Consider the following 23152-nt stretch of genomic DNA (forward strand, 5'->3'; position numbering starts at 1 on the left):
AAATGGTAAATATACACTTGTGTTCAATTTATTTTGTTTTGTTACTTGCTGGTGAAACTCAAAATCTCCATCCGGAACTAAAGTAAAAAGAAATTGTTTGGAAGTCGGACCAATTTAATATCAGAACAAGGATACTGGATTACCACGTGAGTGTTTTTTTTTTATAGCATGTCGTTGAATGTGAGTGTGTTTGCAGCAAGTATTGAAAAGGTTTGGTGTTGAACAGTCTGAAATGTTAAATGTCTAGTACATAATAAAGTGCAAATCAGAGTGGATGTGCGTGAGACTTACTTTAATCTTCTAACGAGAGTTTTGATATGTATTACATTTACATTAACTTAGAGAAATACTGGGTATATTTATCTCTAACTTATCAGGTTTACATTTCCAAGTTGCATTCTCTGCCTATTGATGTTGCCTTTGCTTGAATATTTACAGAACAGTTGTTCGTGTGTTTACAGGAACTTTATAAATGTCCATAGCTGAACTGAAGACATGATTGTTGTTGAACCGGGGCTATATATCGGATCTACATCCGACCTCAAAGACTGTCAGGAACTGATTAATGCAGGAATCACCCACATACTCACCGTTGACTCGGAGAAACCCAATTTGCCAGAAGTGTTTAAGACAAAGTTTGTCCGTGCCTTGGACGAGGCGACTACCGATCTTCTCAGCTGTCTGGATGATTGTCTTCGTTTCATTCACGAGGGTATTGATGGAGCGTCTGGAGCAGTCCTCGTGCACTGGTGTGTATACGTCGACCTAGAACGCAAACATGACAGTGGTTGTATTATGGGAGATATATGTAAAGTTCCTGGTCACATCTTATCAACATCATTTCTTTCAGTCATGCAGGACAAAGTCGGAGCGCTGCTGTGGTTACTGCCTTCTTGATGAAATCAAAGCAATTAAACGCGATGGACGCTTATGCCAAACTACAGCAGATAAAATCAAATGTCAAGTAAGTTGTCTTTTTGTATTAGAGGTCAATGTATAGTGAGATTTCTTTTAATAGACAGGGACTCGATGGAGTTAACTGTAATTACTTCTATCATTATATGCATAATGTGCAAATAAACCATTTGTAAAATGTTAGTATTCCCTTACAGCAAACATCTGCTCCTCACATTTTACTAAATCAGCCATGCAATGTATTAAATTCTCCTCTGTTTATTTCCATTCATGTATTCCATGCTTTACCTATATGCCTAAAACCGTTACAAAGAATGAACGAGGAGTTTCTTCGCCAGCTAGAATTATTTGAATCAATGAACTGTGAGGTGGATGTCACCAGCCCAGTCTACAAACAATACAGACTCCAGAAAATCACAGAAAAATACCCAGGTACTTATTATAAATACAACTTTTAAAAGTCATTATGAATTTTGTATAATACATGTTATTACTTAATAATTTGTTCTGCTGCCCTATCTTGTAATGTACTGATGTAGTGTATGTTTTTTATGAGTGGGTCTTTGTGTATCCTGTGATGGACTAATATCCCATCTTGCATCCTCTCATCTCTTTTGACAGTATTTCCCAATCCGGTATTTGGGGACCCACAAACAGTCCACATTTTTGCTCCCTCCCAGCATTTGGGGACTGTTTGACAGGGAGCTCAGAGGAAGCAAAAACATGTACTGGCTGTGGGTCCCTGAGGACTGGACCGGGAAACACTGTCTTAGGCTACAGGCTAATTGTGACCCTAGATAAGAAATTGGAGATGGATGTTGTAGTTATGATTCGTGGCTCACTTTTTAAAGACATAAAATCATGTAACAGCAACAGCGAATATTTGTAGACTGGTGAGAAGCCCAGTAATTGCGTGTATCTGTCGTCTGTGATTGCAGAACTTCAAGCTGTTCCTAGGGAAATCTTTGCTGCCGATCCAGTGACAGACACGAGCAGTAGTGATGTCATCCACAGATGCAGGAAGTGTCGGTGGGTGTTCACTGCATCTTAATGACCCCCCCCTGTTCCCCAGCCACCTATGCTGTTTATTGTTGCAGTGTGTTCCTTTGCCATCCCCAGACGCACCGTGTTCCGCAGATCCAGTGTCCTCAGCCACACCCCCGGCGCGGGCCCCACGGCTTTTGGTCATAAGAAGGTGACCGGAGCCGCCACACAGGCCCCAGGGTGCGCTCAGACTCAGTGTACGTCCTACTTCATCGAGCCTGTGCAGTGGATGGAAGAAGCCCTGCTGGGTGTGATGGACGGACAGGTAGTGCTGGGACAGTTTTCCCTTTCTGTTATCTGTAACTGGGCATCACAATGGTGCAGTGATTACTGGTTTCCCTCACAGTTCATAAACATGCTCAGATGAATTGGAGTTGCCAAATTGTCAGTAGAGGTGAATGTTGGGTGACCACCTAATCCATGTCAGGTGGGACACTGGGCTGCTCCAGGTTTTAGAAACTACTGTAAAACTGAAAGGCTCTTGTTCTTGGCTAAATTATCGCTTCTTCTTGCACATTTATTGGTTTGTTTCCATGATACAAAGACTCATCCAGCTGTTATACATTAATATTATTAATATTATAAATGGTTTGCACTCATAGCTTCTGGGATAGATTCCAGACCCTTTTGACCCTAATTAGGACAGACGGGTACAGAAAATGGATGCATGGATGGATTTATTGTTTTTTTTTTCCCCCAACTGTACAGTTTAGATTTACAAATGTTATCCCCCCACCCACACACTATGTCTTAAGAAAAGAGCTCTGTTTTAAGGCAGCTGTTGTGTTTCAGCTCTTGTGCCCAAAATGCAACTCGAAACTCGGATCCTTTAACTGGTATGGTGAGCAGTGTTCCTGTGGCCGTTGGGTGACGCCCGCCTTCCAGATTCACAAGAACCGGGTGGATGAAATCAAGCACATCAGTGTGTCTGCACTGAAATGACACGTGGATCGCTCGTCTGAAGAATCGCTTTGCCATCACCAAACGATGTTTGTATCAGATGTCGACAGCTGTTGGCAGCTGCAAAACACCTTTCCCTTTCTGGTCTCATATTTTATCAAAAGCTGTATTCTCTTCCCATTACCGTTTCTGAGAGCTGTTTGTATAAATGTGTGTACATAGTATCAATAAATGCTGCACCTGAAAAAAACTTTTGAAAATGTAATACTTAGATTCCACTTATTTTTATAATAGCATTAAATCCTATTTTAGTTGCATAGTGCATATTTACACCATTAGGAAAAACTCTCTAGAAGGAAGAAACATTGGGAGGAACCGGACTCAAAGGGGTAGCCCATCCTCCAGGTAGTGTAGGGGTCGTAGGCAGAATATCTTGGTTTTTTTTTTGGGGAGGGCTGAAAATTGCATTAGTAGGGGATACTAGATGCAATGCAAATAGGTGAGTTTTTTGGAATTAATGTTACGAGGGATTTAACAGCCTAAACATAAGGTCTTCGACGGTCGGCTTAGTTTGTCCTTCGATGCGCTCCGTACAGCGCATCTGGGAGATGACGTGTATTTATCAGAAAAGCGGAATTCTCGCGAGTGTCACACGAAGAAATGCGCTTCATCTGAGATTATGAAAATGGATATATTTGATTTCAGTTTACGTTCGTGACTAATGTTTTCGAAAAGGCATGGAGACCAGTTTAACCTTAGATTCAGAATATCACACAAATCATCAGCCGGTGTCGTTGAACGCTGATGAAATGGACGATATTTGTATCGACCAGGAAGGCGAATGGGGTGAGTACCAACGTTACATCATAACAACAGTCTGCGCCTGGTAACCGTGTCACGGCTTTACTAATCTCGGAAAAGAAAATGAATACGTTATTAAATCTGTTTATAATTTTTAAATGACAGATTTAAAAGCTACTTTGTAATAAATTCACGACCTACCTAAAAGCGCAATGCTCTACTATATAACCCCACACACACCAGATAAATACAGTATAAGGAGTTCAACAAAAGTTAATGTAAATGTTAATGTAATACATGTCAAAATTCTCGTTAGAAGATTAAAGTAACACTCACGCATCTCTACTCTGAGTTGTACCGTTATATATTTCTTCTTATGGTGCTTTTAGAATTTCGTGTGTTTAGTTAGTAGTAGAGTCAGAGTGTTGCTCCCTGTTGTTATATATTATTAACATTAAAGGGCTTTGTGTCCGTGGCGCAGACATGAGCCTGTTTGATGACCTGGGAGAGCCGGAGAGCGCCGAGGATTTGCTGCTGGTAAGTCAGCTGGCCTTTCCGCTGTCATCCGCTGTAATCGCGCTGTGACGTTCTCTCCAAAAATAGGTGATTAGATTAGAAAATGAAGTAGATACTGGGCTCTAAATGTAAAATGTCTAGCCATCCTCATCGTGCTCGTATTTGAACAGTTTTTAAACAAAATTTAATAACATATAAAGGTCACGGGTTACAGAGACCATTATATCGATCCTTTGTTGAAAATGCATTATTTTAGCAAATGATTCTTTAATGTGAGGTGCATATTCATAGCTATATTTTAATCTACTTTTGATTTTACTAAGGGCTGTATTTATCCATGCTTCCATTTATCAGCCTTCTAACTGCTTATCTTAGTCAGTGTCATGGGGAGTGGGGTGAACTTGGAGTCTGTTCCTGGTGCCGTAGGGCGCAAGACTCGAAAGCACTCTGGATGGGACATCAGTCCATTGCAGGGCACATGCACGCACACATTCATGTAGTATGTGAAGTGTAGACATGCCAGTTTTTAATTTTTACCAGATGGCGGCTTTTAACAGTTCTTTTTTTTAAGCACACATTAAAATATGAAAATTGATGTGAATTTTTAGTTCTTGGTGAGTGTGCCGTTCACATTTATTTTATTGCAGTGTGTCTGGTCTGTCTGATTCCCAGGCCGACAGGGCTCTCGATCTGGATTTTGATCTCGATCTACCAGTATGGAGCCCAGACACCAGTGGGGGTGCCAGCAGCCCCTACACAGGTAAACCCCCCCCCCCCCCCCCAGCAGTCTGGATACTCTCATGGGGTTTGTGGCCTATTTTGTGCACTCACAGGAGTTTTACTTGCCCAAAAATGTTCTGAGGGCACTGAAACTGAAGCTCGCTTGCTGACTCGCTCACACCCACAGATGATTGAGATATATCACTCGTTCACACAAACTGTCTATTTATAGCTATGTGTCAGTATCGATCAGAAAAACCCTACCAGCAGATGTACATGAACTGGGTTATATAGTGCCACGTAAGCAGAAACCTGCATTAAAACACAGCATGATACATGGAAAGTAATGTTTTTGTTATGATTCCTGTCGACAGTTGTATCCTGACTTTACTGACCACAAACAAGCCTTTTAACATGGGGCAAATGAGGCTCGAAAGGTCTCACCTTATTGGTCAGTTTAATGATTCTTATGTCAGCCATGTGATGATTGTTGCTGTGAGTTTCAAAGCCACTTTTCCCCAATACCAGAATGAAGCGCATTCAGGTATGTTTGTGCCCTTAACCCAACCCTTTGCATCGGCGGTCGTGCACCAGTTTCCAGTGTTTGATCTGAGGGGAATCAGAGAAAATATCATCTTTATGCAAGTGTAAAACTGACATTTTGTCTATGAAAGTGTGTCAACGTTCCTAAAATTACCCCAGTGTTTGCAGCAACCATCTCCAATACACTTGTTTTTTTGTTTGCTAATCATTGAGTTAATTAATGAGTTAATTATTTAATTGAGCTGATGGTAGGTTTGGGAACTGAAGCACTGTTCAACTCGCCAGCCAGCTAGAAATCAGTAATGTTTTAAAGAACAAAATAAGTTAGTTATTTTTTTTTTAAATTGTGGTACTATTAATGCGCAAATACACTTACTGCTAGGGATGAACCAGTTTCACGGTAAACCATGGTAAAATTCTTGACAGTCATTATTACTGTTTCAAATTTTAATTAGCTTTAAAATCGTGGTTGATTACCGTGTTTTGAAAAATTCAGGATAAATAGTAAATCTATTAAATACTGTCCAACATCAACCAATGTTAGCAACAGTCTCCCACATGCAGATACTCAGGCACAACGTGCAACGTGGGTTTGCTTTCTATCAGTGCAAAAATGGCGGAGGTGGTGGCAGCACTCAGGAGATTGTAAATATTAATGCACTTTTCAGATGTTTACGTTGGCTGCTAGTGCTGCTAATTTTATTTGTGGTTTTCATTATAAAACTTGGTGAAATTATTTCATTTCGTGTATTAGTACTTTTTGAATATTTTCAGCACATTTTAGTAATACCACGCTAATACTGATAGTTGTGATATTAAATTTTCTTACCGTTTCATCAGCTCACTGCCCAGATAGTTAGCTTTAAACATTGACTGCACAGTATTGTATGTAACCCTGTCCCCCGATCGTCTCGCCGCAGATACGGAGGTGTCTTCGGGGTCCCTCTCCCCACACCATGCCACCAGTTCAGTCACATCACCCGGCTCTGTGGAAGCTCTCTCGCCTTTAGACCTGCTCGTAAGAACGGCACATTAATTTCTCCCTGCTTCCTTGTGCTTTTAGTCCAGGCCACAGTTTCAGAGATGTGCTATATTTGTGATGTCGTTTCACTGGTATGTAAATATTACTTGATTAGGCTGTTGCCATGGTATCCTGTAATGTAATTCTTTCCCCAGCAGGTGGAACCCTTGTCTCCGCAGTCTCAGGCATCTCCTGCTTCCATCAGCTCTGAGACCAGCTCATTTTCTGATGTCGTCCAGGACAGGAAGACGCAGCGGCGGAGCAACCAAGCCTCCCGAGGTGAGGAGCAAGTCCATCAGTGACAGCCACGCAGAAATGTGCCTAAACTGGCACGATCCAGTTGGCCTTTGGTCACCTAAGATTTTTGTGTGGGCTGCAGTGTTGTGTGATTCTGGGTTAGGGGGCATATATAAGAAAATGGAAAAACTCCATTTGTGCATTATTGTATTATTTTCTGGGTGAAAATATGATCGACCTTTGCTTGGGCAGCTTCTCAGAAATTATGCATTACAGCTAGATGGATAATATACCGTATTGGTCCTAATATGAAACAACCCCCTGCTTTAGTCAGGAGGCAGACTTTTTTTGTCATTTACGGTTGTATGTGTGTAATGACATTTTTAGTCCTGGAATATGACAACCCGTTTTTTTTTATGTAATACCGTAACAATTATTGTATTGTGAATTGTCTCCTAAAACCTTTGTTTGTATCGCCCCCCCCCATCACTTCTAGCCAAAACCTCACAGCCCATAAAGCGACCCATTCATCATGCCCCCAAGGTCTCCATCCAGCCCAAACCAGTGGTAGCCTTCCCCATCGTACACGCCACCCCCCTCCAGGCAAAGACCATCATCATTCAGCCTGTGCAGACCGTTCTCCCCAGGGACCAGGTCACTCCCGTGGCCATCCGGCCAGCCCCCCTCAAAGGTGAGCGCTGATGACTTCTCTCCATTTTATTCCTGTGTCTGGAAAGCTTTTACATGTGGTGTCCAGAAGGTGGTGCCAAAGCTCTGCATTTCAAAGTAGCTGTGACTTTACATTTTTTTTTTTTTTTTTTTAAACATCAGTATATAGTTGATCAGAAAACAGTTTTAACTTTGTTCTTATCGCAGAAGTGTCTAAATTCCATTCTCCAGAAAGGTGTCATGGCAGAGTACCTGTGTGTGAATTACCTTTTACTGTAAGACAAAGTGCAGGGACTTTGCATGATACCTGGTAAAGATGGACTGTATCTTACTGGGTTGCCACTCATGGCTGCTGTAGGGAGCTCTTATACAGTGGCATCGTATGCTTTGGAGAAGTAAAGCCACCATCTCTCTGCTTTTTAAGTGTGTTTCTCGGCCATGCTCGCCGTCCCAGTCCCTGTGAATCAGATTTTACGAGAATGTGCCGCAGACGTTCAACCTTTCTGCTGAATCGTCTCCAGTGAGATGGCGCAGATGCAGCCTCCCAGACTTTAGATCAGCTGGTGTCTGGCTGAAACTTGCCCCATCTGGATGTGTGACTTTGTGGACGATGGTTTTACTCAAGGCCGCCCCTGGCCAAATTGGGGCCCTAAGCAGAATTTCATTTTGAGCCCCCCCCCTTCCCCCATTACAAAATGACTGTATCACGAAATCACCTGCATGGATCCAACTGCCTGTCTGTGCATTTGACCGCTGATTGGTCAGATGCTGCGTGTTGTCAATCATTTTTTTCCCTCTCCTGCCTTGGGCTGACAAGGTGCTGTACGCGCGCCTCGCGGCAGCCATGCGCATCCTTTGCGCATTTGCAGAGAATGCGTCCCCTTGCGGAAATCGGACCCCCCCATGGATCGTGGGGCCCTACACACAGCGCCTGTTCTGCGTGTAGGGAGGGCCGGCGCTGGTTTTACTCACTGTGGACCCATTAAGGTGAAAGGGAAGATGGCGACGCACATCTTGGCTAAAAGTGTCAGTCTTCCTATGTTCATGGTGTCCATTGCAGGTGGTGGTCTCAACGAGCTGTATGGGCCAGTTACTGCAGCTTGGGGTATTAGGTGAGTGGTATGACAAGGCAAAAAAGCACTCCCTAGAGCACTCCCTAAAGCACTCCTTAGAGCACTCCCTAAAGCACTCCCTAAAGTCAGTGTGTAGACTTGATCCCAGCAAGGAGGCTGAGCAGGTGGGTGGCCGTTTTGTTGTGGTGATAATGACCTTTGACCCTTGACAGCTGACCCACGTTCTGCTTTTTTGTTTATTTTCCACACGAGTAGCCACATGCTTCCTAAAAAGGACCATTTTTAAAGACTTTCTGGAGACATAGTAATTTTCCCCCAAAATAGCCTGCATTTTATGGGAGTATCAGCAAAATTTAACCCCAAAGACGGCTACCCACTCTCTCACACACACACATACAATTTGTTCTTAGTTTTAGGGATTTGTGGTGTCTGTTTGACTTCCGCCAGTTACGCTTGGGGTCACCGTAAAGAATGGGAATCGTGCTGCATGACCAGGGTGTAAGTTGGCGGCGACTTGTGCCTCAAGCAATTTGGCTTTAACAGACTTTCTCAAGGGCCCACCAATGACATCATGCTCTCGACCACAGGATTTGAACTTATGACCTTCTGATCATGGGTGCATGTCCTAATCCACAGAGCCACACACCACCCTGACATTTAATGGCACTTTTAAATGTTTGCGCTGCTCTCAGCATCACTCGAATCAGAAAGCCGGTAATGATTTTTGGCAATATATCGACTTCATCACGTTTCTGCTTGTCCAGGTAGCGTAGGAAATATGTGTTTTGCTGAGTTGTTTTGGGTAGAGGCTCTTTGTGAGATATACACAAGGCAGACGAGTTACGGGAAACAGCCAGGTGAGTGAATTGCGTCCCACATACAGCCTGGTCCTTTCGACGTCACAGTGCCGTGTGCGAATAAGCCTGCCTCATGCTGACTGTTATCAGGTGGTGCTGTGTGGAGATCTGCACCGTAGTGTCTTAGTGACAGCCCTGCTGTGGGACCCAGGATGGCGCGTCCGGTCCTTCAGGTCCTGTGCAGCCATGGAGAGACAGGCGTAGGCTGTGGGACCCAGGATGGCGCGTCCGGTCCTTCAGGTCCTGTGCAGCCATGCAGAGACAGGCGTAGGCTGTGGGACCCAGGATGGCGCGTCCGGTCCTTCAGGTCCTGTGCAGCCATGCAGAGACAGGCGTAGGCTGTGGGACCCAGGATGGCGCGTCCGGTCCTTCAGGTCCTGTGCAGCCATGCAGAGACAGGCGTAGGCTGTGGGACCCAGGATGGCGCGTCCGGTCCTTCAGGTCCTGTGCAGCCATGCAGAGACAGGCGTAGGCTGTGGGACCCAGGATGGCGCGTCCGGTCCTTCAGGTCCTGTGCAGCCATGGAGAGACAGGCGTAGGCTGTGGGACCCAGGATGGCGCGTCCGGTCCTTCAGGTCCTGTGCAGCCATGCAGAGACAGGCGTAGGCTGTGGGACCCAGGATGGCGCGTCCGGTCCTTCAGGTCCTGTGCAGCCATGCAGAGACAGGCGTAGGCTGTGGGACCCAGGATGGCGCGTCCGGTCCTTCAGGTCCTGTGCAGCCATGGAGAGACAGGCGTAGGCTGTGGGACCCAGGATGGCGCGTCCGGTCCTTCAGGTCCTGTGCAGCCATGCAGAGACAGGCGTAGGCTGTGGGACCCAGGATGGCGCGTCCGGTCCTTCAGGTCCTGTGCAGCCATGGAGAGACAGGCGTAGGCTGTGGGACCCAGGATGGCGCGTCCGGTCCTTCAGGTCCTGTGCAGCCATGGAGAGACAGGCGTAGGCTGTGGGACCCAGGATGGCGCGTCCGGTCCTTCAGGTCCTGTGCAGCCATGGAGAGACAGGCGTAGGCTGTGGGACCCAGGATGGCGCGTCCGGTCCTTCAGGTCCTGTGCAGCCATGGAGAGACAGGCGTAGGCTGTGGGACCCAGGATGGCGCGTCCGGTCCTTCAGGTCCTGTGCAGCCATGGAGAGACAGGCGTAGGCTGTGGGACCCAGGATGGCGCGTCCGGTCCTTCAGGTCCTGTGCAGCCATGCAGAGACAGGCGTAGGCTGTGGGACCCAGGATGGCGCGTCCGGTCCTTCAGGTCCTGTGCAGCCATGGAGAGACAGGCGTAGGCTGTGGGACCCAGGATGGCGCGTCCGGTCCTTCAGGTCCTGTGCAGCCATGCAGAGACAGGCGTAGGCTGTGGGACCCAGGATGGCGCGTCCGGTCCTTCAGGTCCTGTGCAGCCATGCAGAGACAGGCGTAGGCTGTGGGACCCAGGATGGCGCGTCCGGTCCTTCAGGTCCTGTGCAGCCATGGAGAGACAGGCGTAGGCTGTGGATTAACTCCTGTCATGACTTCTGCAGGAGCCCCGATGACACTCGCTCCGCAGGCGATGCCGCTGCCCCTCCCGGCCCCCCAGGTCCCCCCATCTCTGCCGGCCATCAAGCTTGGGGAACACCCGGTTACCGTGACAACCCTCTCCCAGGATGGCGGCCGACCCTCAGTGGGAGTCGTGCCTTTCCCCACCCCGCCCCCGAGCAACGCCGGGTCCGATGTGAGTATGGGCGACCTCTTTGATCCATCGTCCACGTGCTTGTGTGCATATTCTCATGATGTGAGCGTGTGTCAGAGCTCTTCCAGCCTGTGGTATGCGACTGCATTTAAATGAGGATGCGAGGTAGATTTGGTCGGAGTGGGGCACTCGGGATCATCTGTTTCTGCCGTGTGCTGGGGGGGGGATGGAACAGAAAGCCTGAGAACCGCATGTGGCAGGGGACTGAGCTGACTGGAAAATCTCCCTGAGGTGTTTCTTAGTCAAGCTCAATAGGAGGCCCAGACAGCCCCCCCGCCCGCCTTGGTACCAAAGCAAGCAAGCTAAAGGAAAGTAGTGTAATGTGTGCTTGGGGTGGGGGGGGTCCGGTGAGCCGCTTGATGCCATCTATAACTGGCACTCATGATACCAAGTTAAGAAATTCACCGCAGTCTCCCATCCGGAAGGAGTCTGACGTTGGCATATGACCAGACCCTACATGTCTGACGTTGGCGTATGGGCAGACCCTACGTGTCTGACGTTGGCGTATGGGCAGACCCTACGTGTCTGACGTTGGCGTATGGGCAGACCCTACGTGTCTGACGTTGGCGTATGGGCAGACCCTACGTGTCTGACGTTGGCGTATGGGCAGACCCTACGTGTCTGACGTTGGCGTATGGGCAGACCCTATGTGTCTGACGCTTGCTGTGATTCCTGAAGCCGATTTAAAAGCAGGAGCTGTCGTCCAGGGCAGCCGGACTCCTAAAACACCTCAGCACTTTCAGGACATGCGTGACCCTTGCTTTCGTAACTGTTCGTTAAAACTCAGAGGCAGACCAGTGCCTTTCCTACAAAGCTACTTTCCCTGTTAGTGCTTCTTTGTTGTGTATCACAAGACCATGTCACACCTAAAGGGTTATTACGTCACCTGAATAATAAATCAACGCCTGTATCGACACCCGACCATTTTCTTGATGCCCAGCAATGGACAAGGTTCTGGTTCTGCAAGGCTTCCCCTGGTTCTGCTATGGCTCTGCCTTCATCCCATATGCTTAACCTGATGGACGTTAATCAGTAGGCACCTGTGTAAACACGTAAAGCTCCGTCGTGGCCGTGGAGTGTACTGTACCGTGTGCCGACTGAGTAAATAAATAAGCAGTTGGAGGTGAAGCTGTTTTTCAAGCAATTAGACTGTCGCTAGAAAAACAGTCGGGAAGGACGGGCTCACATGAACAACATCAAGGTGTCGTGGCAGTTTCTGCTCCAGCAATCGAACATTTTACTTTATCTCTTCCCCCCCGCTCGGTATTCTGTTTAATTGTGCTTGTAATAATGATTGAAAAGCAGTACTGGTTCTGTGAGAATTTAAAAGGTATATTAAAGCCAAGAGCAGTGGAAAAAGAAAACAAAAGAAAGTAGCTGAATTACGGACTGAATGCCTATTGACACCACCCTGCTTTCTCAGTGAGAGCCCCAGTTCTTTTCTTTTTATTGGGCTGTTTTTGCAAGGAGTATTTTCTTGACTTTCATAAAGACTTTGGAAAAAATTTAATTTCTGTTCTCTGGATCTTTTTCCCAATGCCGCTGTTTCTTTTTAATTAATTTTTTCGAATATTTACTTGGTGGAGGTGTACACCAAGTCCAGAGGAAATGGGAGAGTTTATCCTATTTATAAAAATGACATAATCTGATAATTGCATGTATTGCACCCTTTCAACATATTTAGAATAAATCTATTTTGACTAAAAATTAGCATGATACCCTTTAATGACATTGATTGCAAACTATTCTGCAGCCTTTTCAAATTGGACATTTGTAAAATGGAGACACTCAAGTGGAGTCTATGATTCTTCGTCCCTCTGACATCTTATCCTTGAGAGCGTCATGGGGGGGAGCCTGTAGTCTATCCCCCGCAGCACCGGGCACCAGGCAGGGGAACCTCCTGGGTGGGATGCCAGGCCATTGCAGATTTAACCTGCTCGTGTCATGGTCTCCTTCTGCTACGATCTTGGAAAACGGATTCTGTAACTAAAGGTTTCTCTTCAGGAATTCGCTAAGGCAGTTCTTCTGAGTTTAAATGGTTGCTTAGGAAACTAAATAAAACATCGTGCTTAGATGCCAGGTTGTTTCTGTTGCAGAGCCAGAGCGATTAGACGTGATGCCGCCTGCTTCCAGCTATAGTAATGGAATTAATGGACTTTCTTTAGTTATTTAGTGTGTCAGAACGGCATCCTGGGCTACAAATAACAAGGAATTTGGATTCCATTGAACATAAGTTATCTCAATATTTCTCTCAAGTTATTATGCTTTTAGAGTGTATATGTCTTTTCAGTTACTGTTTAGTAATATTGATGTCACACCTAAAGGTGTTAGTCCATCACTAACAAGTCATGCTGAATGTGTCATACACTCTGTAGGTGAATAAGAATGATGTAACTTGAATTCATTTGAAGAAGCTGCTTTTTTAAAATTAGTAATATGATTTTTTTGGCTTATTTCTGCCTTCAATTCTGAACAATGTCATTTAAGTTTATTTGCCTTAAAACTGCTGTACCATCGTAGTTACATAATTCCTCCTTGGAAACTTTGATGGAACGTGGGGCTGAATGCGGAGCGCAGCGTTTTCAGTTGTTTAGCACGAGGTGTTTCGAGCGTAATGGAAGCTATGCAAGCCCCCTTTTTGCCGGTGTGGGGCAAGTCAGTTTTTCCACCGCTGGCTGCAGGACCCGTCATTGAGGCCCATCTGGACTGGCAGGGACCGTGGACACACGGGGGTTTCTAAAGAGGGGGAGGTGATTATAAGATTCCATCACGCCATCCTGTAACGCCGCGGGTTCTGGCACCTGCTATGGGACAGGTTCTTCTTATGGCTCCCAGTGCCACCTGTGCTTTTATTCTTAGCCCAAACAACTGAAGGAAACATGTTATGCTTAGCTGGTAAAATCAAAATAACTCATGAGCTTCAGGGCCAGATTAATGCATAGGTTCTCCTAGGCAAACATCAGGCCCCGCCCCCCTAGTGGAAAAAATAGAATGGTTAGTAAAATAGGCAGCACCCTAGTGTCCATGCTGATGTCATCCTAGGGCCTCCCAGGTACCTACCTCTGCCCCAATGAGCTTTATGCATTTCTAAAGCATTTTACTGGCTCGATTGATTGACTTGTTGAAGAGGATCCCGCCAATGCAGCTTTTCCCAATCCGATCCTGAAAGTAAAAATCCAGACCAAGATTTTGTTTCAACTAATCAGTTGAGTGCTCTGTAACTGTGACTCTTTAAACTCAACTGGTTCGTTGAAACAAAATCCTGGTTTGGATTTTACTTTCTGGACCTGAAATGTCCGCCTCTGCCCATTGAAAGAGAAGTTTTCTGCAGGCAGCTGTAGCCAATCAAACTGCATGCAGCACAGTGTCATTGTCACATTAACTGGGGTGCCATTCGATTCAGAGCATCTCCAGGAGACAGCAGCGGATGATGAAGAACCGCGAGTCGGCATCGTTGTCGCGGAAGAAGAAGAAGGAGTACCTGCTCACCCTGGAGGCCAGGCTGAAGGTGGCGCTGTTTGAAAACCAGCAGCTTAAGATGGAAAACGGCACCCTGAAGAAGCAGCTGGACAGCCTGGCGGCTGAGGTGGGGGTGCCCTTACTCTCAGTATGGCATTACCTGTGAATCCTATGTTCTCAGCATGCTAATGCTGCGTTCCACTTATCTCAGAGGTTGGAAGTCGGAGCTGGGAATCACATCCCGCCTGACTTAACTGCAGTCTAGTACAACATGTCAGAAAGCCATTTAGCAATACCGGTTCACTGTTAGTCATTATTAGCAATACCGGTTCACTGTTAGTCATTATTAGCAATACCGGTTCACTGTTAGTCATTATTAGCAATACCGGTTCACTGTTAGTCATTATTAGCAATACCGGTTCACTGTTAGTCATTATTAGCAATACCGGTTCACTGTTAGTCATTATTAGCAATACCGGTTCACTGTTAGTCATTATTAGCAATACCGGTTCACTGTTAGTCATTATTAGCAATACCGGTTCACTGTTAGTCATTATTAGCAATACCGGTTCACTGTTAGTCATTATTAGCAATACCGGTTCACTGTTAGTCATTATTAGCAATACCGGTTGGTAATTACACATTTATGAACACTGTAGCAACTTGTCCACAGATAGCGGTTGAACAGTACTGTGTGTACAACCAGTTTAATGAGACACAATTAAGACATAAGTGTTAAGCATTTGCATAAGTAAACTAACTGTAACAAGTAGGTCTTTCTGCATTACAGCCTTTGATAAAATGTCAAAAATGGGTGAAAATGTTTTATTTTTTTTCTCAGAACAACGTTTTGAAAGTCACAGCCCCCAAAAGACGGGCTGTGTGCCTCATGGTGGTCTTGATGTTTGTCATGCTGAATGCTGGCTCTCTGAGGTAAGCATTACACCTTTGAGGTTGGTCTTGCTGAATACTAGGTCTGTGTGTGAAATATGCAAGCTGGGATCCCAGGGTGTAGCCAATGAAATATCTGACCAAGATCACTTGACACATGCCAGCCAATCAGGTAGTGTTTTCTGAATTATGTGTTGCAGGCCTACATACTGTTTACTCCTAAAATTGAAGTAGGTTGCTGTGGAGGGTGGTCTGGGGTTTGGCATTTCCAAATATCTCTCCAGCAGAGAGAACCACTAATATCAAGTGGGGTCTCTGCTCAAAAGTACTCAGATTAAACTGTAATTGCAAAGGAAGATACTTACTTTATATGAATAAACAATGTGTCTGCTGTTTTCCTTAGTTGAAATAGCTGTATTCTCACTGTAGCAGCAGGGCAATTAGTAATGGCACTGAGATTTGCAATAAGAAGAGCCTTTTTCTGAGTCTCTGGTTGCATGGAAAAGGGGGCCGGCTTTGCCAAGGGATCGGAAAGTGGGAATGACGGCTGGGGCCTTTGAAGCATTCCATCGTCTCAGGTCCCGAGGAAGCAGGAATGTGAGACAGGCCTGTTGGAGTGTGTGAATTTTATTTATAGATGGAGTGCATTCTGCGCACATCCTTTAAAAGGGCATTGAGTTTTTGTTGAAAAAAACTGTGATGTGTCTGGGACGTTTTTTAAATGTCTTTCAATGTGCTGCAGGGTACATCTCCTTACTGTTATCTTCCGATTTATTTTTAAACTCTAAAGTTAATCGCTGCCATGTTTGAGATTTTCCCAGAGACCTGTTCTCGTATTTCATATTTCAGCAAGTCTGTAATCGTTTCACGTGCGAATTTGGTAGCGCCAAAGGTAAATCTAGGCTGTTTTTCCTAGACTTTAATGAGGATATACATGCACATTAGTGGGACACTGTAGAACAAAACATGCTGATATGAACGAGAGCATTCATTGTGCATGTTAGAGGCACTGTTACTTGTTGGGTGGCATGTTGTGAAACCAAGTATCTCCATTCTTCTTTCGCAGTCTGTTTGATCGGGACCCCAACTCCAACCTGCCAGTTGGGACCATGCACAGTGGCAGACATTTGCTGGAATTCTCCGGTAGCAATCAGGGGAACACGGCCCCCCAAATGCAGAAGCCTTCTGACAGGTATCCAGGACTATGTGACTGAAAGCCATTTGACTCTGAGAAATTGTGGAATTCTGTTGAGCTTATTTCCGTGGCCTGCCTGAGTATCCTGTTTACCCATCCTTACTCATGCTCCTTAAAATCCCCTCTTCAATTCTCAGCAGCGCTTGAGTGACGTTTTTGCCAGGTGTGTGTATTTCACCTCCATGCTGACCAGACTTTGATGTGAAACTTTAATTACCCAAAGCTTTTTAAGTTTAGTTTGCTTTAGTGGGGGTGATTTATGCTGTGAGTTAAGACTGTTCCTCTAGATTTTGGCAGTTGAGCCTCATAGAGCTCTTTCTGAACTTAGTCCAAACTGCTCAGGAAATCTGATCAAATGTTCTTATTGTATAGGAATTTTAATGATGGTCATTGTGTGTCTGGGGGTTTAACAGCCAACTGAGCATTCTCACTCTCAGAAGCATCCTCAGTGGCCGGCGTGAGGCTGGATTTTCCTTATAAAGTGAAGCAAAAACAGGAAATCTGAGTTTAGAAGGTCTGCTCTATCCTCGCCATCCTTGATGATATCTTGTGTGGTTGACCCTGTTACTTACCTCGGACTCAGTGGCCTTTATTAATGGAACCAATATAGAGCCTCTGATCAAATGTTTTAGTACCAGGGGTTCATTGACTGAATGCTCATTGGCCAATATCGACCAATATGGTAGAGTTTCACCTAGTAGTCCTGCTCATATTTATTGTAATATTATCGTTGAATAAGGAAGCCTCCATAATTTTGTTAGTCCGTGCAAAAATTTAGCACATCTGTTGAGCTTTATATAGAATTTTGCAGTCCAGAATTTTTCTGTTAACTTTTCTTGGTATGTTTCCCAGTTACTTTACTGTCATTTGAGGCTGTGAACTTGGACACCTGGTGTAATCTCTCGCTGTACATCAGTGTCTCTCCCTTACTCAGTGTTGACTTTCTCCAGGTAATATCTGTCATGTGCTTCCTGGGACTTGCTGCTGCCTCTCTAGCTCGATTCCCGACCTCACGTATGTTTCTTGTTTGCTTTTGCTGCTCACACATGGGAAACTACCCGCGGTGTTAGTCTGATTGCCTCCATGACGAAATCTGGCTCTCCAAATAAATGGGACCTGGCTTTCATTACGGATGGTCTGTCATGCCTCCTGGGATTGATTCAGAGCTCCGCAGATGTTAGACTCATAGTGTGTGACTTGTGAAAACGGTGAAGTTGGCCAAAATGGCGACGGCGCTGCCTGCTCCTTAATGCCTGGCAGCAGTGGGTCCAGGTGGGACCTGGTGATGGCCCTCCTGGGGTCCTCTTCTGTGGTGCATTGATAGTAGCCCATCCTTATCCTTGCTGCTAAGGAGTTCCATGTCCATGTGTTCCGTCCGTGTCAGGCACATGTGACTGTTGGGGAGGTGAGTAGCATGCATCTTCTCTTACCAGGTCGGAGGACTCCAAGGAGAAGGCACTGATGGTGGTGAAGAAAGACTCTCTTCAGTTCGAGCCTCCCCCACCTTGCCAGCCAACCATCAACAGGACAAAGTCTATCAGGTTAATAGTGTTTGGGTTCTCCTCTGCATATCTGGGGAGTGATGTTATCCATATGCAAGCTATTGGCATATTAACTACAAATAAAATATTCTGGGAACCAGTTAGCTACCTACTCTCACTTTATTAGGAACATCTAGCAAATACCAGGTAGGCCTTACTTATGCCCCCAGAGCCTTGCTACCCACCACTGTTGTACTGAGCTACTGTTTCTCCAGTTAGCTGTAATGAGTCTGGCCATGCTCTTCTAATCTTCCTCATTAACAAGGTGTTTGCGGCAGTCGGAGTTCCCCAGGCTGGGTGTTTCTTTGTTTATTGTGCCGTTTCACACTGCGTGTGAAAATCCCAAGAAGGTGGCTGTTTCTGAATCAAACAATCACGCCACATTTGAAATCGCTTTGCTCAGGCGTCTTTGCCATTGTAATGCTTAGTCGAGCAGTATGTGAAGCTCTTGGCCCTGCCAGTGTGCTGCATGTATTCAGTTATAGATACTTTATTAACAGTTACGAGGAGCAGGCAATTATAGCTAATAAACTGGCCTCTCAGTGTATATCACGTAACGCCTTCTTGCAGTATGGCTTTTCATTTTAAACTATGACTTTTAGATCTTTCTTTGACCTGTGCTCAGTTAAAGCAAAAAGCACAATTAAAAAATGCCTCCTCCATATGAATCTGTACATTGTGCACAATTGGACATGAAGTCTGGCAGTTATTGTATATGTTGCTTTTTGGTTCACTGAGTTTTTAGGTACTATATGATGCAGTGGATGGGTCGCCGTAGGTCTCGCCTTTCTGTGAGGTCTCACAGCAGTCCCCTTTGTAATGAACAGTGGTGTGTCGTTAAAATCACTCTGTCGGGGGTCATTGTGTTTTCAGGCTGGCTCACGAACTGAGAGGCTGGGTGCACCGTCACGAAGTCGAGAGGACGAAGACCAGAAGAACAACCAATAGTCAGCAGAAAAACAAAACGATCCTGGTAGGCTGGCCGTTCGTCTGGATCTCTTGATGTTTGTCGCTGTTAGCACTCATTGAACCAACATGGCTGATGGGATTAGACCAAAATCTCGCCGGTGAATCTCACTTAAGTAGCAGTCTGATGGTGTATGAGTCAAGCTTGGGTTTTCAGATCCATGAGCTGACTGTATTTTTAATAAGTACTCTCCTGCAGTGGCCTTGAAGCCCTCGTAAACCTTCAAGGTCATTTTCCTGTAATAGTCGCAAAGTATGTTTACATTCAGGCTATTAGTGCATGTCAAGATAGCTTTCGGGGTCTCTGGATGTAATTTGCCAGGCATGGGAACGTAAACACTACTGATACGGTAAGATTTAAATTTTTTCCCCATTTTAAATGTTGATCTGCTTTTATCTGCTGTCACCACCAAGGTATGTCTTAGGCAGTCGGAATGCTGAGGGGACAAAGTCCAAGCATCTACATGTCAGTTTTTATTTATAGTCCTGGTAAATTTCAAATAAAGGATTTTGCTGATGGTATTTGCCTGTTTCCAGACAGTTTATTATACCCTTTGGTCTCACTAAGCACTGTATTTTCACAGCATATGGCAGCTTTATTGTTATTACACTGGACTTTTTTTTAAAACTACATACTGTCCAGCAGTATTTAAAAATAGTTTTATTTTTACTGACTTTGTCTTTAATAGAGATTTATGCTGGGATGAGAGAGATCAGGCTATCGGCAACCTGCAAATTAGCGGTGTGGTGCCGCAAACTGTAAACGGTTGTTTAGACTCGTGGTTAACTATCTGATGCGGAGCATGTGTGCATCAGGCATGCAGACCGAAAACTAACCATTACCAGAACCAGAACTGAAGAGGAAGTTGGATCAAACCATTTTATTCTAATGTTGTTTTTATAATGATTAGTCATGTGATTATTAATGGCTTGTTATTTAACTGCAGGTATTTATCTATGCATCCTACTTCAAAGCATTAAAAAGGTTTGTTTAATCAGGCTGGAGTTGGTGTCGATCCAGACAAACTGAAAATATTGCTTTGAATTTAGCATGTTTCATTTTAATTCCATTGATTGTTAGTTGCGGCTGTGGGAGGGGGGGGGGTTCGTGGCTTCATAGAGACTACAGTTAATGTGTAATGTTGCTCCAATAAGCATATTTTGCAGTCTGGGTCTTGAAAAATGCTTGTGTCCAAATTTATAGTTCTCATGAGTATGTGTGCAAGTCTGGGTGGAAAAAGTAGACGTTTTAAATAAATTAATACAGTAAGGAAGAAGAAAAATGTCCTCTTGGCTAGGTAGAGGAACAAAGAGCAACCTGCTGTTGCTGAGAGGGTTTTCTTAGGGAAAAACATATTTGAGGCGATTTAATTGTACAGGCCATTGTCTGAACTGCTATTTCTGTGGGATTACAATGTCGATGCAGTCGTTAGTAGCCTGTGTTGTCTTCTGGCCACGTGGGCCCTGTTGGTTTTCTGTCATGTGAAATTGTTTGAGACAGATATCTTTGATCTCCACTGGCTTTGAAGTGATGTTTTCCTGCATGAACATGGACATTTATCAGGTCACGCTTGGCTTTACACCGACTGCTCTGATGGTCTTCAAGTCTTTCGTGCTACGCGGCTCCTTAAGTGTCTTTGTTTCCGTGAGGCTGGCAGGAAAATCTGCATCCTCGTCCTCCACAGAGAAGCTAAAGGGTTCGGCCTGTTCTCTCTGAGACTGTCCCCTTTCTCATGATGGCATGAATTTTTGTTTTATTTATGTATTTGCCGACACCGGATTTCCTGCACTACTGTTGTCCCGTGGGTGTTGTGGGGCTCCTGTTCTCTACATATTCCCACATATCCTGGTCTTCAGAAGCGTACCAGCAGTCTCCTTGCAGATTCTTCCCTGTTCGTGTTTCGTCGTGTCTCAGGAAAGATGCCACCTTCTTCCGCCTGTGGTGGCTCTGCAGTCCATGTTTACCTTAAATGCTGTGCCTGATTGAACCTGTGACAGTCTGGTCACTATGTCCTCATGCAGCTCATTTTGCTGGATTGTCACTAGGGCCGTATGTTAACTTTGTTTTTCAGGCGCTGCTGAGCTGAGTCAAGTTTTTCTTTTGATTTATTATATTTGTTTGATTCAGATTATTATTACTGCACAGCTTCATTGGATTTTATGGCAGGTTTGGGATAATTACAGGAAACAGTCTGAAAATAACTCAAGATAAAATAACAGGCAATTTATTTATTTAGTGTGTGTGTGTGTGTTAAAGGATTGATGTGAGCTTTGCTTTCTTTTAACTATGATTATAATTAAGCAGCACGGCTTTTGCATGGGTAAGTGGTTTGAATCATGGAAGGTTGCATGGATTATTGCAGCAATTGTCAACATAATAGCATTGCAAAGCTACTCGCTGCAGGAGTGAGTGAGGGCGCAGCTCAGTGGAAACATAACAGGACATTTAACCGAAGCTCATTTATGTATGGATTTCGTTTTGTTTTTCTTAATTTTATTTGTTTAGCTTGCTTGTTTGTTGGAATGATTTGTTCTTTGGTTCAAAGAATACACAGAACATTTACAGTTTTTTGAGTGCCCTTCTACTGGGACTTAATTTTACCTGTTGCTGTTATTTATACACCACACACACACACAAAATCCCTTTTAGCATTTCCGTGTATTTACTGTTATCGTGAGCCACATGCAGCTGAGGGTCAGAGAGCAGATCAGCCAGCATACCTGGAGCTCCTTGGCTTTAATGGTCTTGCTCAAGGCCCAGTTGTGATATGACTTCTCTGCTAGCCTTCTGGACACCGGCCCTCATCTATAATCCTCTGAGCCTCACCCATGTAGATGTTTCTGAAGGAGAGGTAAAAGCAGGTTTGGCATGTGTGTGGGCATACGCTTATGGGATATGTGTTAGATCTATGGTATTTGCAGGGTTAGAGTGTTGCTTGGCTATCCTTGATAAGACCACATCATACGCTTCCAGAGTTTAGTGTCTTATCCTCAGCTATTTCAGTCGTGGAGGGGAAAGCATGGCATCCGACCAAGGAAAGCAGCCATGCTCTGCTGGACTGTATCTGATCCACACTGTGAGGAAGCCGCAGAAGCCACCCTCACTGTTCTCCTTTCTTTTTTCCAGAAAACGCCAGGTGAGAAGGCTGAGGTTTCTCAGATCGTCACCGTCCAGTACACAGACACGCTGGAAAAGTGAGTTTTCATTGCCTCCTTGCTGTATGTGCATATTTGGTTCACATCCACAGGGCTATCTTGATCTGGAGATCTGGCGGAAATGGTCAGCATTTACCCCTGAAAGGAACAGCTGAGCCATACTGGTGGCTCTGGAGGCATTCTTTCCCTGTACTTGTACTGGTCGCTGGGGAAAACAGAAAAGGAGGCCAGAAAACCAGTACAGCCAGGACCTAGCAAAGATCCTCATGCCGACATTTATCTTATTTCTCTACTGACACTGGACCTTTGAATACTTTGTCATGCATGAAAAGCGTGAAGAGTCCCCAGTGAATAGATGTTCATATAGAATATTTTTTCAATATGTGAGATCTGTTTTTCTTTTGCAAGAACCTGCTTTGGTGAGATTTGTGTTGATATGACATCTGTTAAACGTCCACATGTACTCGTGATATGCTCCATATGGTGTGTAGAGATCGCCGTGTCCCTTTCCAACAGCAGTGCATCCTGTCAATCCCTTCCGTAATTTCACGGCAGGACAGGGACGCTAGCCTTTTGCTATCATTATACAAAAATGGCCACCACATATTTTGTATATTTTCGTCCAACCCCAATCACGCCACTGAAAGATACCACTTTGCATTGACTGGTATGAAAAATCACTATGTTTATTAACTTTTAGTTAACTATTTTTTTCAGTTTTTCACTTAAACAGCTGCTGCTTGTATGTTTTATCCCATTTCTATAGCTTGATGCTTATCAGGTTAATGCAACTTCACAGTATGACAATTTCTCAGCAATTCACATAATACATATTCAGCAAATAATCTGGCTACTATCGTTTGTTACTGTTTACTATATTAACAGAAACTGAGAATAAATTCAACAACAGATTTCTCACATTATTAAAA

General features: G+C 44.8%; 2 protein-coding genes across 7 annotated transcripts in view; both read left to right on the plus strand.

Annotated features, from left to right (window-relative positions):
- The first annotated feature begins 6 nt into the window (after positions 1-6).
- Positions 7-3124, plus strand: dusp12 (dual specificity phosphatase 12). Of its 5 annotated transcripts, none has more exons than XM_023806502.2 (7): positions 7-146; positions 462-749; positions 851-964; positions 1229-1347; positions 1854-1944; positions 2035-2224; positions 2752-3124. In XM_023806502.2, exons 2-7 carry the CDS (start codon positions 496-498, stop codon positions 2899-2901), a joined length of 918 nt encoding a protein of 305 aa, XP_023662270.1. In that variant the 5' UTR covers positions 7-146; positions 462-495; the 3' UTR covers positions 2902-3124. The 5 variants fall into 5 exon arrangements, with proteins under 5 accessions (XP_023662270.1, XP_023662268.1, XP_023662271.1 ...); XM_023806500.1 differs by lacking the exon at positions 7-146 and adding an exon at positions 154-276; XM_023806503.2 differs by lacking the exon at positions 7-146 and adding an exon at positions 154-210.
- A 266-nt stretch (positions 3125-3390) lies between these two features.
- The window catches only part of LOC111841038 (cyclic AMP-dependent transcription factor ATF-6 alpha), a 29043-nt gene continuing 9281 nt past the window's right edge, over positions 3391-23152 (plus strand). The window contains exons 1-13 of one of the 2 annotated variants that reach the window (XM_023806488.2): positions 3391-3705; positions 4142-4197; positions 4849-4936; positions 6360-6457; positions 6619-6739; positions 7194-7388; positions 10807-10997; positions 14419-14601; positions 15316-15407; positions 16432-16557; positions 17994-18101; positions 18975-19074; positions 22195-22262. In XM_023806488.2, the coding sequence (XP_023662256.1) occupies positions 3597-3705; positions 4142-4197; positions 4849-4936; positions 6360-6457; positions 6619-6739; positions 7194-7388; positions 10807-10997; positions 14419-14601; positions 15316-15407; positions 16432-16557; positions 17994-18101; positions 18975-19074; positions 22195-22262 (1535 nt within the window). In that variant the 5' untranslated portion in view covers positions 3391-3596. Of the gene's footprint in view, positions 3706-4141; positions 4198-4848; positions 4937-6359; positions 6458-6615; positions 6740-7193; positions 7389-10806; positions 10998-14418; positions 14602-15315; positions 15408-16431; positions 16558-17993; positions 18102-18974; positions 19075-22194; positions 22263-23152 lie in introns of both variants that reach the window. The other variant, XM_023806487.2, reaches the window with a different exon arrangement.

Source organism: Paramormyrops kingsleyae, chromosome 21 (genome assembly GCF_048594095.1).
Source record: "Paramormyrops kingsleyae isolate MSU_618 chromosome 21, PKINGS_0.4, whole genome shotgun sequence".
Classification (NCBI taxonomy): Eukaryota; Metazoa; Chordata; class Actinopteri; order Osteoglossiformes; family Mormyridae; genus Paramormyrops; species Paramormyrops kingsleyae.

Coding starts and splice junctions, on each gene's coding strand:
- dusp12 (XM_023806502.2), top strand. CDS start 496: ATGATTGTTGTTGAACCGGGGCTATATATCGGATCTACATCCGACCTC. Junction 1,945..2,034: donor CACAGATGCAGGAAGTGTCG/GTGGGTGTTCAC, acceptor TGCCATCCCCAG/ACGCACCGTGTTCCGCAGAT. Junction 2,225..2,751: donor TGGGTGTGATGGACGGACAG/GTAGTGCTGGGA, acceptor GTTGTGTTTCAG/CTCTTGTGCCCAAAATGCAA.